Source organism: Orbicella faveolata, unplaced genomic scaffold (assembly GCF_042242905.1).
Source record: "Orbicella faveolata isolate gen_17 unplaced genomic scaffold, um_ofav_v1 contig_13, whole genome shotgun sequence".
Lineage (NCBI taxonomy): Eukaryota > Metazoa > Cnidaria > Anthozoa > Scleractinia > Merulinidae > Orbicella > Orbicella faveolata.
The window spans coordinates 4,806,909-4,822,385 of NW_028301540.1; the positions used below are offsets into that span (position 1 = coordinate 4,806,909).

The window sequence follows — 15,477 nt, forward strand, 5'->3', positions numbered from 1 at the left end:
GAGTTCTCCCAAACTTTCACTAGAGTACGACTTGCTTTCATCGATAAAGGTTGGAAATCTGTTGCTGACATCTATGGTTTTCATTCGCTAAGTATGCACTGAATTTTGTCGGGTGGAGTTAATTGCTTGGGAGGAATAATTTCAGTCTCTGCAAGAGTTTGTTCTTGAAATAGTGTTCCAAACAGACTTACAACGGATAAGACCTTGCATTTACACAGTTCAGGCTGCAATTTACATTTTGTTAAGTCTCTCAAACCCCTAGCCGATACCCCTTTCTTCGCTCCAGCCTGGCCTTTGAACAGTACGGTTAAGCTTATCCAAAATGGATGTTTGTTAATCGGCTTTTCAAGGACCCTTCCGCAGTGAAAGAGCCGGTGTGAGGGTAAAAAGTCATCATGCTTTCCCCTGAACGAAATAGTTACTATAATCTAGCTAATGCTATGGAGCCATGCTGAAAAGCAAGGAAACCAGTAGATGGTCGATTAGTTTCCGAGTGTCAGGATTTATCCATTCAGGAAAAGCAGGAACGCTTAAACCGGGCCGGGCAAACTCCCATATAAAAAGGACGGGGATGGTCGTGGGAAATTTTGAAAATAACTAAGAGGTGCCAAGATCTTGTATTGTGGGCGTGGCCTGAAATATATTTCACCTCAAAGAGGTATCAATTCTGTCACAGCAAATTATCTCCTGTCAAGTTTCTTTCTGTTCAATACCCTAAAAGGTAGCACAAAAGCTCCTGCTGTGGACCTTTTGAGGCTGAACACCCTGAGAGCTACCAAAACCGAGTTTTTAACCCCTAAAAGGCACGGCGAGTACCCAGTACTTTTTATGTGGGAGTCTCATGAAAACCTGGTTCACAGTTGCAAGGCAAACATTAATGTAAACTCAAGTGCAGTTGTAAGGGATGTTCCTCACATTCCTGAAGCAAGACACACTCGAATGCATTGAATGTCGTCAAGATGGCGGACAGGTTACACTTTCTTTACTCATGTTTCTGCTTGCATTCGCGCTTGCAATGTTCAGTGTGAACCCTTAACCCAGATCTCCAACGGTCCTACAAACAGAGTGAGAGCTGGTTACAAGAGTAGTAGGCAAGCGCAAATGAGAGTGCAAGCTACGCAGCTAACAGGAAGGAAACGAAATATTTGCTATTGCGCTTGCTTTGTGCTAGTTCACACGTGTTTTTACTTGTCTACTTGCGTGCATTTACGTTAGGGAGGACGAGGACGAGGACGAGGAAGATAATGAGGACGTCACCTTGACGTCATCAATATAGGTAATATTGCCTAGCAACATCTGACTGAACCTGCAAGCGCAGGCTCAGTGAATTTTCGAAGAAGATATACTTCGAGTAGAATTGTTATACATAAGTTTATTTCCCGCTCAGGGCTTTTAGCCCTCATCCTCTGAGGACGTAGAGAAGAACCGTGCAAGTTTCTTCTTTGAAATAACAGATTTATGGGTAGGTGATACGACGCCAGTAATTGTTTGATCTGCCGGATGGTATTCCCGTAAGCTGTGCCACTGCGCAATTGGTTTCTTTGACGTCATAGCCTCTTTCCAGTGCTGCAGTTCCAGGCCCTCCGCGTTAGTCCCCAGGACAACACGGCCTACAACTTGATCAGGAGAGCTTTCCATTTCCTGTTTGACAAAGACTTGCAGACGAACGTCTTCCAAGTTAGCGTCGGCAACATCAAAGGCTAGAGCCTCGTTGTAAACCGGAAATAAGCTGCCTGTTCGTAGAGTTGTTGTTTTTCGCTTGCGTTGTCTCTTTTTGATGTTGATCATCACAACTTCGACGTAAATGGCTAAAATACAAAGAGGACAAAAGGGTTTACTTTAGAGCATGCTTTAATGCAACATTAGATAAATGAGGAGTTAATTCAGTGCAGGTGCATCCTTGCATACGGCCGGTGGGCCTTAAATTTGAATGGACCAATCAGGATTCATCAGCATTCAACCTGTTCTCTCCTCACGTCAAATGTATGTTAGCAGGAAACGTATTGAAGTTTGGCAACTTTTCCTACTGGAAATGCCATTTAGTATTCATGATAAAGAGATTTATTCCAAATCAGAGTGTAAAAAATGAAAAATATAGGAAACATTTTGTGTTTCCAAGCTTTTGATTAGGCGTCAAAAATTCTTGAATTAAGCAGTATAAAAGTCCAAAGCAATTTAAGCACTGTCTTTACATTTGTTGGCTGCGATGAAAAAGAGTATTATTGTGTCGTTTCGGTAGGACAGCTCGGTTTTGACTTTCGCTCATAACGCTGGCGCAGCCACCGTATGCGAGGAGGCGAAAGAAATCGCATTGCTTACAGAGCTCGATACAAACATAATGATATTGGCACTGTAGCTGAGCCCCCAACAAGGCTGTTTCGGATTTTAATTACATCGGTGTCCGGTGATTATTGAAAAATGATGATAAAAGGCATAGAAGTCACGTCATAACGCGCTATATCGTGCTATGTGACGTCATCGGGACTACTCAGAGAGCGCATTTAAATTTTACGAGGGAAGTTCAGGGATTAATCAGGTGAGTGGGCTGGGAGAGCAGGGCAAAGCCATTTCCAACTTGTAAGCATAATTATTCTCTAAAATGCACCATACAAGGTCAAATTAAATATTAATGGCATCAATAACGAAACGAGGCTATGAAATCACTGAGAACCTCTTTTGTGGTGAGCAAATCATTGCTCTTTACAGTCAGTTTTATAAACCAAAGGGAAACAACAAAAAAGAATCTATTTAAGTGCACGCGTAGTTGACGCGTGGAAAGAATAGATGTGAGCGATTCGATCTGAAAAAGCTTAATTAGACAACTTCGTAATTTTGCTCCACTTAGTAAGAAATGGGTGCGCGGGAAATCAGTCAAAACCAGGGATTTTGATATGAAAAACGATCAAAGTTAAATATGGTATCTACAGATTGTAAACAAGTTCAAACTACGCGCTTGAACGGGCGTGGTTTGAATTACCTCAGAACAAGACAATTTCATTGTAAAGAGCGCGACAATGGTTATTTTGATATTTCATCAAAGCACTGAAATCTGATCTCGTGGGCTCAATAAATAATTTATCTACTGCATGTGCCAATATTGATGTTTATTTCTCAATCCCTGACCTGGGAATCCTTCCTTGGCGGGCTTCAAGTGCTGCGCCTTAAAAACTACGATCGTCAGCCGTCTGGTCAGCGGCATAAACATAAGTGAGAACAACACCTGGCCGAAGCCTAGGTCACGTGGCTGATCCTTCACCTGTCATGGAATAAAACATCAAATGAAATGTTACCATGGATACTTTTCGCGTTCGTTTCGTTTAAGCTGGTAGGGTTAACCATAGTCAATCAATCGCTGTGAACTCGTTCCATATATAGCTTGATCCTAACAATAAAAAGCGGTATTGTGTGGTGACATTTGAGCGCGAAGGTGGTCGCCGCGTTTGATTGGTGGAGAAGGTTGTGCACCAGTTCTTTTGGAGGCTCTTTTAATCTTTTCAAACGTGGACGAAGATTCACGCACGACGGAGTCACTTGAAGTTTGCGAGGAGTGCATAGGAGAGACAGGTAAACTAATTCGTCATTTGTTGAACAAGTTCATTTTGAGTAAGTCTCTTAAAAGAAATTTCAATTCTGTCATGTCAATTCTACATACTACTAACCTCTCTGTTCACCTGTCTGATGTTATAATTAGTCTCTGTACTATCTTACAGAGCATCATGTTCTTCCCCTGTAGACAGATGAAAGTAGCATAGAAGAGCGCACATAAAGTGAACCCTCTTCTTTGCTGCTGACCTCTGTTTACAAGACACCCGCTATGGTTTTGGCATTTTTAAATCATAATATTACCTTCTAATTTTTGCCTTCTACGTATCATTTCTTTTGTTGTAGACAGGCGATAGTGAGCTCTTGTCTACTGCTTATAATTATTCACAGGGATCCTTTAAAACTCGTTTTGTCTCACTGTACACAATCATGCTTTCTAATTCTTGCTTTTTTTTTTATCACTTCTTCTGTTGCTGACAGTATTAGGGAGTCCACATTAAATGAATCCTCTCCTATACTGCTGGTGTCTGTTCACAAAACACCTTCCGTAGTTCATGTGCCATTTTCACAAACGGTCCTTTTTTTCCAATTCAGTCGTGCCCAGCCAATGCTACACAACTATTACTATGATAGTATTTTAGTTCTTTTGGGCGAATCATTGCTTCTCAGATTTCGCTCATTTGTATACTATTATTTACGCTATACTAAACTAGACCAACTGAACCTACACTTCTAACATCTTTTTACAGTGTAGATTCTGTAGTCTTAGTGCTCCTCTAGTGTAAATTACCATTTCAAACTCGCAGTTTCATATCCACCTTTTTCTGTTGCAGACACTGTCTGGTGATAGTATTATGGAAGAGGGCGTATGATTCAGTTAATTCGCTCTTGCACTATTCCTTGTCCTACTGCTTCTCTCCCGTCCTTTATTCTGTCTAATTCGCTCCCCGTTATACTACTAAGGTGGGCTTACCACTAAGAGGCCATAGTCTTTGGTGGTACTTTTCTTATTCCATTCCTAGAGTACATTACTATATTACTCTGGTCTGTTTACAAGTAACCTATTGTGGCTTTTATCATGTTTATATTTCTCAGTTTATGATCATTCCTTTGAATTTGCACCTTTTTATATATAACTGATTTTTTTCTGTTGTAGACAGGCGATAGTACCCTATGGAAGACTGCACATTTAGTAATTCTAACCCTGTACTGCTAACATCTGTTTACAAGGCGTCTTCTGTGATCCTTATACTTTTCTATAGACGATCATGTCTTCTAACTCGCTCCTCTCCGTACTACGTAAATCGCGTCACAGCAACCCTTAGTTACTGTAACATTTGTGTATCGCTAACGTCAATAAATGTCTCACCTGCTGTAGTCTTTGTATTTCTCTGCACACAATCATTTCTTCTCGAACCGTTCCAGCTCCTACCATTTCCAAGTGGTCCAAGTGGTGGGTCACCTCCCCTACGGGGAAGGGGTGTGAAAATTTGTCCATGTACATTAGCGTGAAGCTTAAATTTTGTTGTTTGACCACATCGTATGGCAAACCAAATTCGAAGACTTCATTTAAGTTTGGATTGGCGTTTCTTTCGTGAATATCTGTTTTGAGAATCTCCTTCTTCATGGCTGGCACCAGTTTAAGTTCTAGAAAAACATTTGGAGAATCGCCGGCATATTGTGGAAATTCTTCTCCCTTGATGAGCTTCACTATAAGGACAGTCCTGTAGACGAAACGAGATACATTACAGAGGGTCATGGCGTCTCAGGTAATTCTGTTTCTTTTCGCCAATTAAGATCTCTAAACTTCATAATCAATTGTTGACCCCGATGTTTCTCAATTTGTTTGTAACAAAGAGTCAAGTACACAGTTATGGCACGAGAACAGCCAGCAGTTATCGATCACACCATGTATGGGTTATTGACTAAGTGTGGGGTCGAGATGGCTGGATATTGGCCTCGTTCTTTTTTTGTGTGTTTATGGACCGAGACGAAGTCGAGGTCCATAAACTCGATTTATTATATGGCTTTCGGGGAAATTTTTCTTGCAAGACACGGCGGGCAGTCCCGAGCGTGCAAGATAGTTTCATCTTGCCTGCTCGGGTAGCCAATCACAGCGCAGGATTTGATTCATCTTGCCCGCTCACGGAGCTAGCCATGTAATAATGTCGCATAAAGCTTAGCCAATTTACCATACTCTACCAAGGCCCTAAAATTTGGAACTCTGTACCAGTATCTATAACTAGTTTAACAAGCTTTTCCAACTTTAAGAAAAAGTTGGTCACATTTTTATTTACAAAATAGTGAATTGGTCATGCCGCGTCCGCAGAACTTAAGACAGTTATCAATATATTAACTTTTGAGGTGGCCTCCGGTATAAGCCTTGTGGTTTCCATTGGAAGTCTCCTCGCCGCTTTTTGAGTATTGTCAATATATTTTGTTATTATTTACGTGGCAAACAAATGATGATGAAAATTGACAGAATCACGGTGTTAATTTTATTGCCAAACTCACGGCCACGTTACAAACAAGGATGATTTCCAAGCATTATAAATGAAATTTTCATTCCAATTAACATACACTTCAAAAGGTCGAGTCGTCGTTTTTCATTTTTACCCAAATACAATGGGCTTTGTCCGGTCCAATTTTGTTCATCCGTGCCCACTTTTGGTGTTTCCCTGTTTCTTTTGAGTTCTTCTACGGTTTTAGGCCAATATTGTCGTTCATATTTCGGTAAATTCTATGGCCAGTTTGCTAGTATTAATAACAATGGGGAAAATTGTGTGACCAAAGATCATCAGTCGCCCCTCCATACCCACAAGTAAACCTAACCCCCTCCCTCTCCTTCGTGAAAATACTTAGCGAAGAGTTTCCAATTACCCAATCAAAAAGTTGAACGAGCTCTCCGAACGCTACGTCACGGTAGCGCCATGAACATGTTGTTTGGCTAGTTCGCCAAAAAAACGTAGGCTTATAAACTATACACCATGTGATAATTATTACATGATGATCAAATGAAGATTGTGCCTCACCTGACAGGGTCAAATTGAAGCGAAAAGTACACTCGGCCAAGAAAGTCTGCCTCGCTTGGAGGAATGTAGCGCTCCGCGGGGCCTGAATCCGACAGATCGTAAGGCGTCATAGTTTCCCGAGTCGCTGGGGACTGAAACAGAGGAAAACTTGGAACAACTGGAATCAGTTCATATTTACCAGGATCGAGCGAATTTAACATAAGGTAAAAGGTTGTCTGCATACGAACCAAGTGGCTTATCAGGCCGGAGCTTATCCAGGTTTCAGTAGCATGAAGCGACTAGCATTATTTCTACTCATCCCTGGATGGGATGCAGTCCATCGCAGGGTTACCCCCAACGTTAAATTCGCCGGTACCCATTTATACACCTGGGTAGAGAGAGGCACTGTGAGAGTAAAGTGTCTTGCCCAAGAACACAACACAGTGTCCCTGGGCAGGGCTCGAACCCGGACCGTTCGCTCCGGAGTCGAGCGCACTAACCATGAGGTCATCGCGCCTCCCACAATTTAAAATAAAGTGAACAGCTTTTGTTTCGTTGTTAGAGCTCGTTCTACAGCTTTTCGCTGAATTGTTAAGGTATCAGAGGCTAAATAAACGTTGAAACGTACTAGCCTTTGGTAGTTGGTTGTGCCAGATCTCCCCGGACTGCAGACCTATCTTTTATGGCATTACATCTTATTGGAAGCTGAATAAAATCTGAATGAGGAAACGTTTCTATTTGTGTCTGCTGCTCTGTGTATTTTGTTTTTCCTTTTGTCTTAAGTAAGAAGTTAAACGTATGTAAAGTGTACGTGACGTCATTACCGGTATTGGTTCCTCGTCAGAGCTGGAATACGGAATATCGTCATCATCCTTAATTGAGGAGTCTTGGGGTTGAACAGAAACCACACTAACTTCCGGTTTAGGAATCCATGGAGGAGGGGCTTGGGAAGGGTATTGCCGAGGAGGAGACTTCCGCTTCTTCTCTGTGGTATCTTGACAAAAGAACAGTAGACGGCTTAAATAACTCAGTCTATAAGTGTCAGTCCATCTCGGCGTCCTTGCGTCCGTACTGTGCGTCCTTGCGTCCGTGCGTCCGTCAGTCAGTCAGTCAGTCAGTCAGTCAGTCAGTCAATCAGTCAGTCAGCGGTCTGCTAGCCAGCCAGCCACCCAGTCGGTCGGTCGGTCGGTCAGTTAGTCAGTCAGCCAGCCAGTGAGCCAGTGAGTCAGTCAGTCAGTCAGTCAGTCAGCCAATAAGTCAGTCAGTCAGTCAGTGACAGTCAGTCAGTCAGTCAGTCAGTCAGTAGTCAGTCAGCCAGCCAGTCAGCAAGTCAGCCAGTCAGTCAGCCAGCCAGCCAGCCAGCCAGCCAACCAACCAGTCTGTCGTTTATTCATTCGTTCGTTCATTCATTCATTCATTCATTCAATCAGCCAGCCAGCCTGTCAGTTAATTCAATCAATTTCAAAAGCTGCAAAGAAACTCACACAGAGTTGTCATCAAACCTCAAATCATTCTTCTTTTGTTAAGGCTCTCATAAAGCAATACCAACCTTTCTCGTCAGTTTCGTCCTTGTTCAATGTTTCCTTGACTTCCTCAGCATGACCATTACTGATTTCTTGATTAGTTTCGTTGGCCTCTGTGGCAGTTGGAACCTGTCTGTAGTCGAGGAACTGTTCCATGAACGAGAGATTCCTGAACCTCTTCCAACACAGAACAGACAGGACCCCGAGAGCCATGACCGTGACCCAGACCACCACGGTCAACACCAAGGGAAGGAGTTCTGATTGGACGCTCTGGAAAGTAAAATAGATGGGTTATTACCCAAGCGAGCGTGCAATATGGCTGGATATGGGCTAAGTTCTTCTTTTGCGTGTTTATGGTGCGAGAACGTAGTCGCAACCTCGTTCCCAGGGCTTGGGAACACGCAGTTAAGATATGATCGAGGCCAATATTCACGACCACCTCGGCCGAAAAACTTTTTCAAAAAGGATTTGTATGGCATACAGAAAGTTCAAAGTTATGTGTTGAAGATGTAGATTCACTCGAATTCACGCGCATGTAGGTTTATCGCAGCCGAGTACGCTGCAAACCAAACGAGTCTACTTCTGAGAAATTTGAATTGCAGAGGCCAGGAATGTGTTGGAATAACGAGAAGAACAAGACATCACGTCTTTTATCCACATCCGGCGCACTTAAAATGACCTCAAAGACAACAAAAAATTAAAGGTATAAAATCTTTAAACCGCGGTAGTTCGAAATATATTATATTACATTTTGTTATCATTAGCAAAAAAAAATATATATAAATTAATATGGCGGACAACTGATGACGAGGCTCGAGGAGCGAAACATATTTCGAACTACCGCGGTTTACAGATTTTAAATATTTAAGACGTGACGTCTTGTTTGTCTCGTCAAACGAGTCAAGCTTGGGTCCAATTTCGCGCATTCTGCGTAGACGAATTGAGGGAATTGTGAACACGTGACATTTGGTTACGTTACCCACAAGAAACAAACCCTTAAGTTGATGAACGTTCCACGCGAATTTTACATCGCACCATTTATCTTTCAAACATAATAGTAAATCATTTCCTTGTCGCGCCCAGCTGTCCCGTCTGATAAGATGACACTTTGTACGAGGGTGAAATTTTGACGAGTAACACAAATTCTTTAAATGTGTTGACTGCATGAATTAGGTTTGCCGAAATTAGTTTTTAAAGGGACGGAAAAATGTGTTACGAAATGCAGTTTATGATCGAAGCGCTAAAGTTTACATCTTGGTTGGATGCTACACAGAAAAGAAATCAAGAAGAACTTTGATGTCACATTCAAAGTAACTTAAATAAATTCAACAACACCATTAAAGCTCTTCGCAATCAGCTGACACAACTTCGCGGGATTTTAAAAAGACATGACATCTTTATCAACATAAGTTCCCTCACACAGAATCATTTGACACAATTAAAAGTTGTTCTGAGCTACTGAGAAACGAAGAAATTCCTAAGGTTATTACGATAAGTTGTTCGTCTCTCCTCAGCTTTAAACAGAAATGCAAACAAACAACTTGACGGTGATCAAAAGCGAAATAACTTGAACTGATTGAGTTTACGCCGATTTAGTTATTTACGCACTTCTGAATATGACCTATTCAGTTTACAACCACAAAATCCACGTTTATAGCTCTAAAACAGTTCAAAAGGAACATTCCTTCTAAAATCCGTTGCATTTTATAACAAGTTAAACTATTATAACTTATAGAACTGATAATGCGATTTTAGTCAGTTTATGTACCTAGACAGTAAACTTGTTAGATACATTTGTGTTGCAGTCGATGATGAAACCTAAATAATTATTGCTCTTACCATGGTTTATCCTTATTGCATTTCTGTCAGATTGAAAACCTTTCCAGGCATAAAATAGCTTGAGACTTATATACGGCACTAAGGGGTTGCAATCGCTTTGCATTCGACGCGACGCAGAGTGGTAAAATAACAAGCCGCGCGGTCAGCATACATTGTTTCTATTGAAGATGACCTTTCAGTTTCAACATGTTCAACACGCCTAGTTTACATTGCAATACGATATTTGTGTAAATAACTTACTCTTTTGTTAATAACTCCCAGACAGGTTCTAACGACAGAGATATGAAGTCATCAAAGGCCAATTAAAAACGTGTGTTTTAGCGATACGCGAAAAAAAAAGTGTAAAGTACGTTATTTTAAAAAACTGAGACCTTTGGGTCACAAGCGCGGGAAAAGGCTGGGATGTAGACGGAGCACGTGTACTTCACAAAGTTGCGTTACATCTAAGACTACCCACATGGTTGATTCAGTAAAGAACTCTGGAGATAATTTTATATTTGTAAAGCTTTTTGTAAAACACTGGACAATTGTCTTCTCAAACTGTTAAGGTCTCAGGGCTCTCTGTTAACGAGCAAATAATTTTTATTCGTTCTGTCTGTTTAGAAAAGTATTGACCTGGGAATAATTATCGCACAATCTAATTATTCAATTTTGTGATAGGACGGATGCTATTTATAACAATAAATAATTAATTTATAAACGCGACAGTTTCTTGTCTGTGGAGCATACTCTATCAAGATCTTTTTTTTTTCTACAGTACAGGAAATTATGTCAAACATTAATCAGCAAAAGTCAATAGGACGTAAATACCAATTCAAATATTACAAAAGTACGAAAAAGGTTTTCAAAGTTTGAATCAAAGCTTGTATTTTGACAGGAAGCTAACTTACCATTTTATTATATTAAAAATTGAAGATGGCTAATTTAAAATGATTATATACCTGTCTATTTGTATTATGTCATCAATCTTGATAATTGCAATTACTGAGATCGCTAGAGCCAGACCTAACGCACACATAAGACTTCTATTAATGCTGCAATTGGAAACAATAACATATAAATTTTTTCTGTCCCAAGGCCATCAATTAAATTACATCTTGTCAAATTTTAGGCCATAGCTTACATTTTGGATTTTAGCAACGACTTTCCAGGGAGATTTTTGGATGCATTTTAAAAGCGTTTTGCGGTGATCTATAAGTCGAGATTTGCAGGGCCAGAGTTTGAAAAAAAAAAAAAAAAATTTTACCAAATCTTCAAGTACCACATGATATTGAAACTTTCAATTTCAGTGTGAGAGCGGAATTCAGCATTGAAAAGATTTTTGAATTGCATGGAAGAAAAATGCCACGGCCGGTTTAATTTATCTTCACAGAAAAAAATACCTTTCACTGTTGTTTACCATTAGAATTTTTCAACAAAAAGAAAACTTCTCTACCGAATTCTTGAACTTCACAGGGAGTGTTCTTTATTCAAACGACAGGTTGTCTGTTAGGACGAAAAATAAAACGCGTATTTACGGTCAGATAATCTCACCAGGTCAGTGGTCTGCACTATTCGTGATGAACCAATGAAACTGGGAGTTGAGTCTGTCTAAAAGAACTTGTGGGCGCTAACGACATTTTAAATGCAGTTACTAAACTAAAATTCCATATTCGTCGGTCTTTTGTTTGTGGGCAATATTCACCAGATATCAGCGAGAAAGATCAGAGTAGGATCAGATTTTGTTTTGCTACCCTAATGGAAAAAAAATTCACTACTCGTTTTTTTTTCCTCAGAAAATCAATAGTATGCTGTTGTCTTGATGGAAAGAAGTAAATATGATTATCAGACCACAAAGTCGGAAGATATCCAATTTACCATGCGGCGATAAATCAGCAAACAAATCTACTGATCCCCCAACACCAATTTCGCCTTTTTCAGTGCAGTATGTATAAACATGTGAGATTAAAGGTTCGGTGCTCTTATTGTAATGTTGTGTAGCCGCAATCAAGCGGAGACCGAACCACTGATATTGGTAAATCGGATTACTTCAGTCTTAAAATCCATATCATGCTATCAAAATGAAAGCTTTCCAGAGGCTAAATTTTTCTTTTCGTTTTCTCATGAAGAAAAGCCTTCATCTAGAAAGATAGTTTTAACATGTGGGTGAAAAGTAGGCGTTTAGAACTCTACAGCCCATAGTTCTTGGTTCCGACTGGTATAGAATGTTTTCGCACTCAGTTGTTTTCAAAAATTGACTCCAGCTCTGATTTGCTTATCAGCTAGTTTCTTATTTTCCCCGGCGGGTATTTTGCTCTCTCACCAAAACGAAAAATAACGTGTTACTCCAGCCCCTTGCACTTTACTCCTTTCATAATGTCAAACACGTCTGGCATAGCAATGAAATTTTATTTTAAAAATTATATGCTTGGATTTGTCGCTATTTTGTTTATCAGTCCGAGAACATGCGAATGACTTGCATGAATGTTTTAATTTTAAACATGAAGAGATGAGACTATGTTGATTTTACTTTAATAATAATTCTATCAAATCGTACCTTCGTTTCTCAGGCTACGTTAGGTCCGCGCTTAATTATTTTTCCCTTTTTCGCTCGATTTTAAATCTCAGTCGCTGTGTTGTTGAATTAGATTTTTTTTCGTTTAATTTTGGGCCACTGTAGAGACACAGCTGTGAAAGCCGGAAAGTATGGCTGCTCAGAAAAAATTATTGGGAAATGTTTTCATCAATAACATGTCAATATGGATCATTATTTTGCCTCCTCTAGTGAAAACCGTAGGCATGTAGTTTTAATTCAGGTCTACTTGCCTGATAACATTCTCCATGAAAATGCTACATTCTTAAACTGAACAAAATAGACACAGAAAATAGAAATACATATATCCCGGAAGACAACGATAACGCAAAATAAAATCTTTTTTCTTTCACTAAATGGCCTTGAGGTATTCAAATTATTCGGATTGGAAATGTCACTTACCAATTCTCCTAATTCTTTAAGTCGCTCTGGGATTCCGTAAGATTAAAGGGAAAAAAACAGGGTGGATGTTATTTTTTTAAGGCACTAAACTGCTTTCGAAAATCAACAAGAATTTCAACCGAGCGCCTCAGTGATTTGCCAGTAAAAACACAACTGCGCATGCGTTTCGAAGGTGACTGAAAACTTCAAAGCCGGTTATCATAAACACCGTGATTTTAAAATGAACTGGAAAACGTGAAAATGTTTTTAACGGAGGGCATGTTCGAGATAAAGTCAAATGCGTTTCTTAAAACCACTTTATGTTTTCGATTTGAAGGGCGGTAAATGAAAATGTTTTGGCAAACACGAAAATAAAATTTCCTTCGGAAACAAAATGACGTCCGGAACTCAGAATGCTAATGCAATTTCCAACAAGACAAGATTCTATTTTTAACCACGTCAGTACAACATTAAATACGCGAGCACAGAAAATGGCTGTCACGGAACCAGAGTGATACCGATTCACAAAAAGAATCAGTTTTTTCAGCGCTTTGTGTAATTCCGTTGATCTTCCATTTCATTTTCATTAAATATTCGAGAGGCGAAACAAATACACAAATTGTAACCTCTTTACTATATACCGAAGTATAGAGAGAAATATCTCATAGTCTGTTTGTTATCTCGCCGTAAACAAGATATAAGGCAAAATTTTAGCCAAAAGAAAACAGCAAATTTCGGGAGACGGCAAGCGAATTGCAAACGGAGGCTAAATTGTATTGACTAAGAGCAAATCAAGGCTTTACTCTTTACTCGGTAACATGACACTGTATTTATTTTGAGTGATTCAATCCAAATTTCTTTTACTTTTAAAAGAAAATCTTTCTTTTCTCATGTTTAAACATAAGCGTAATTTACTCGATTCTCGATTTTGGCAGTCCTAAGAATTATGCAAACTAAATTTGAAATAAACCGCGCGACACAAGTTTTAATAATTTTAAACTTAACCTGCGCAAAATAGTTCAACAGTATAAATAATGGCAGAAAAAATATCAATAGAAATAATTTACCTTGAACTCAATCGTCCCCGGTTCTCTTGCTCCATCGCCTCACCTGAATTGAGATTATATGGTAATTTGAATTTCGCTGCGACTTAAGCCGAGGCAAGGGATCGAAGAAGGACGATGAAACAAACACCCGTTAAAATATGTATTGTATCTGTCCATCTACTCCTGGTTTTACCGCAGAAATTGCAAATATGGCCAGCGGTGAACGGATTAATCAAGAATAATTTTCTGTCGGTGAAAGGATAAAAACAAAGCGAATTGCATAAATTCGACACTGCTGGAAGGCATGTCCGAATAACAAGTGATTAACAAGAATCGCAAATGAATGAAGAGCGAATGGGGTTTATTCAGTCTTTCGTATGGTCTATCAATTGACCCGCGCGTACAATGTTTTGTGATAACTGCCAACCACGCCAAATATACTAGGCAAACAATGGAAACATTCGACTTTTTTCACCTAAGCAGCATTTTTAATTATTTATCATTCACCAGGGCAGGTGGTTTTTGAGAAAAGCGTTGAACGTGTAAATTTGAGTTTATTCCACGCTGTGCATCTTGTCACCTACTAAGCACCCAATTTTATACCACTGAATTCTCAACACAAAATAGAACCAAACTTGAAAAAAAAACCTCTCTCCAAATTATCAACGTGTCTTGATTTTCCAATATACTCATCTGCGGCTGACTTATTTGCTTTTTTAATTTATAAGACTGATAAAGCATTTTTAATAAAAGAGCTCTATTTTCACAAATCATGTTAACTGACACATGCCATACACACAGTTCGAATTCTTGAAAAAGACCGATTGCATTTCAAAACCATTCAGCAACTTCTGACATACCTTTTCACTTCGTTGTTTTAAATAATTTTGCGTGGGTTTCCTATTCAAACAACCAGCTGCGTGGTTTTTTTTTCTAGCTCCCAGTTCTCTTTCGTCGAAAAGCAGTTACTACGTAGCTCCGTAACGTTAATGACATATACAGGTTAGGTCGCACGAAAATTTCCTTATTTTTTGACCTGCAAAACCTGGCGGGATTGAAGTCGGAAAAACTTTCCAAAGGAGTCCTGAACGGCATAACATGTTATTCAATCATCGTTTGAATGTTACCTCGTTTAGCTGTTAATTTAAGCTTCACCGGCCATTTCCGGGTCATTAGAAGGCTTTTATTGAATTTGCCGGGTAGTTATCGTCTGTGTTGATACCTTACTGACGTGCGGCAGCCAATCACTGAACCCTGTGTTCCTAAATGTACCTGAGATGACTTACACTCTACACAAAGGTGTGTGCTTAAACCTGTTTTAAGGTTACTTTGCTTTGTGCATAACGGCGGATGGTGACATTTGGTGGATGTATTCTTCAAGGAATATGAATTTTTATTTTCCTTTGGCATCTTGCTATTAGCTTAGTACATTCAGCTTTGTTCCCAGTTTACTTTTTGTATTCGAGACACGCTCAGTGCCCGTTGAGGAAAGAGACTGGTTATATTGAAATCCATTCAGGAGCTGAGCCAATACGCTAACAATCTCGTTTCTAGAGTCGTGT

General features: G+C 39.7%; 1 protein-coding gene across 3 annotated transcripts; it reads right to left on the minus strand.

Annotated features, from left to right (window-relative positions):
• Nucleotides 1-949: 949 nt before the first annotated feature.
• Nucleotides 950-14,311, minus strand: LOC110047937 (synaptotagmin-1-like). 3 transcript variants are annotated; one of them, XM_089284192.1, is made up of 7 exons: nucleotides 13,937-14,311; nucleotides 8,104-8,347; nucleotides 7,379-7,548; nucleotides 6,576-6,706; nucleotides 4,913-5,267; nucleotides 3,124-3,256; nucleotides 950-1,808 (listed from the first exon to the last, which is right to left on the minus strand). In XM_089284192.1, exons 2-7 carry the CDS (start codon nucleotides 8,288-8,290, stop codon nucleotides 1,393-1,395), a joined length of 1,392 nt encoding a protein of 463 aa, XP_089140318.1. In that variant the 5' UTR covers nucleotides 8,291-8,347; nucleotides 13,937-14,311; the 3' UTR covers nucleotides 950-1,392. The 3 variants fall into 3 exon arrangements, with proteins under 3 accessions (XP_089140318.1, XP_089140319.1, XP_089140317.1); XM_089284193.1 differs by lacking the exon at nucleotides 13,937-14,311 and adding an exon at nucleotides 12,891-13,421; XM_089284191.1 differs by lacking the exon at nucleotides 13,937-14,311 and adding an exon at nucleotides 9,917-10,062.
• Between the last annotated feature and the right edge of the window lie 1,166 nt (nucleotides 14,312-15,477).

Bases quoted from the DNA above. Each gene is read 5' to 3' on its own strand.
- LOC110047937 (XM_089284191.1), bottom strand. The intron at 7,549-8,103 runs GTTGGTATTGCT...TCTTTTGTCAAG, and splicing joins GGACGAAACTGACGAGAAAG to ATACCACAGAGAAGAAGCGG. The intron at 5,268-6,575 runs GTGAGGCACAAT...TTTCGTCTACAG, and splicing joins CTTCAATTTGACCCTGTCAG to GACTGTCCTTATAGTGAAGC.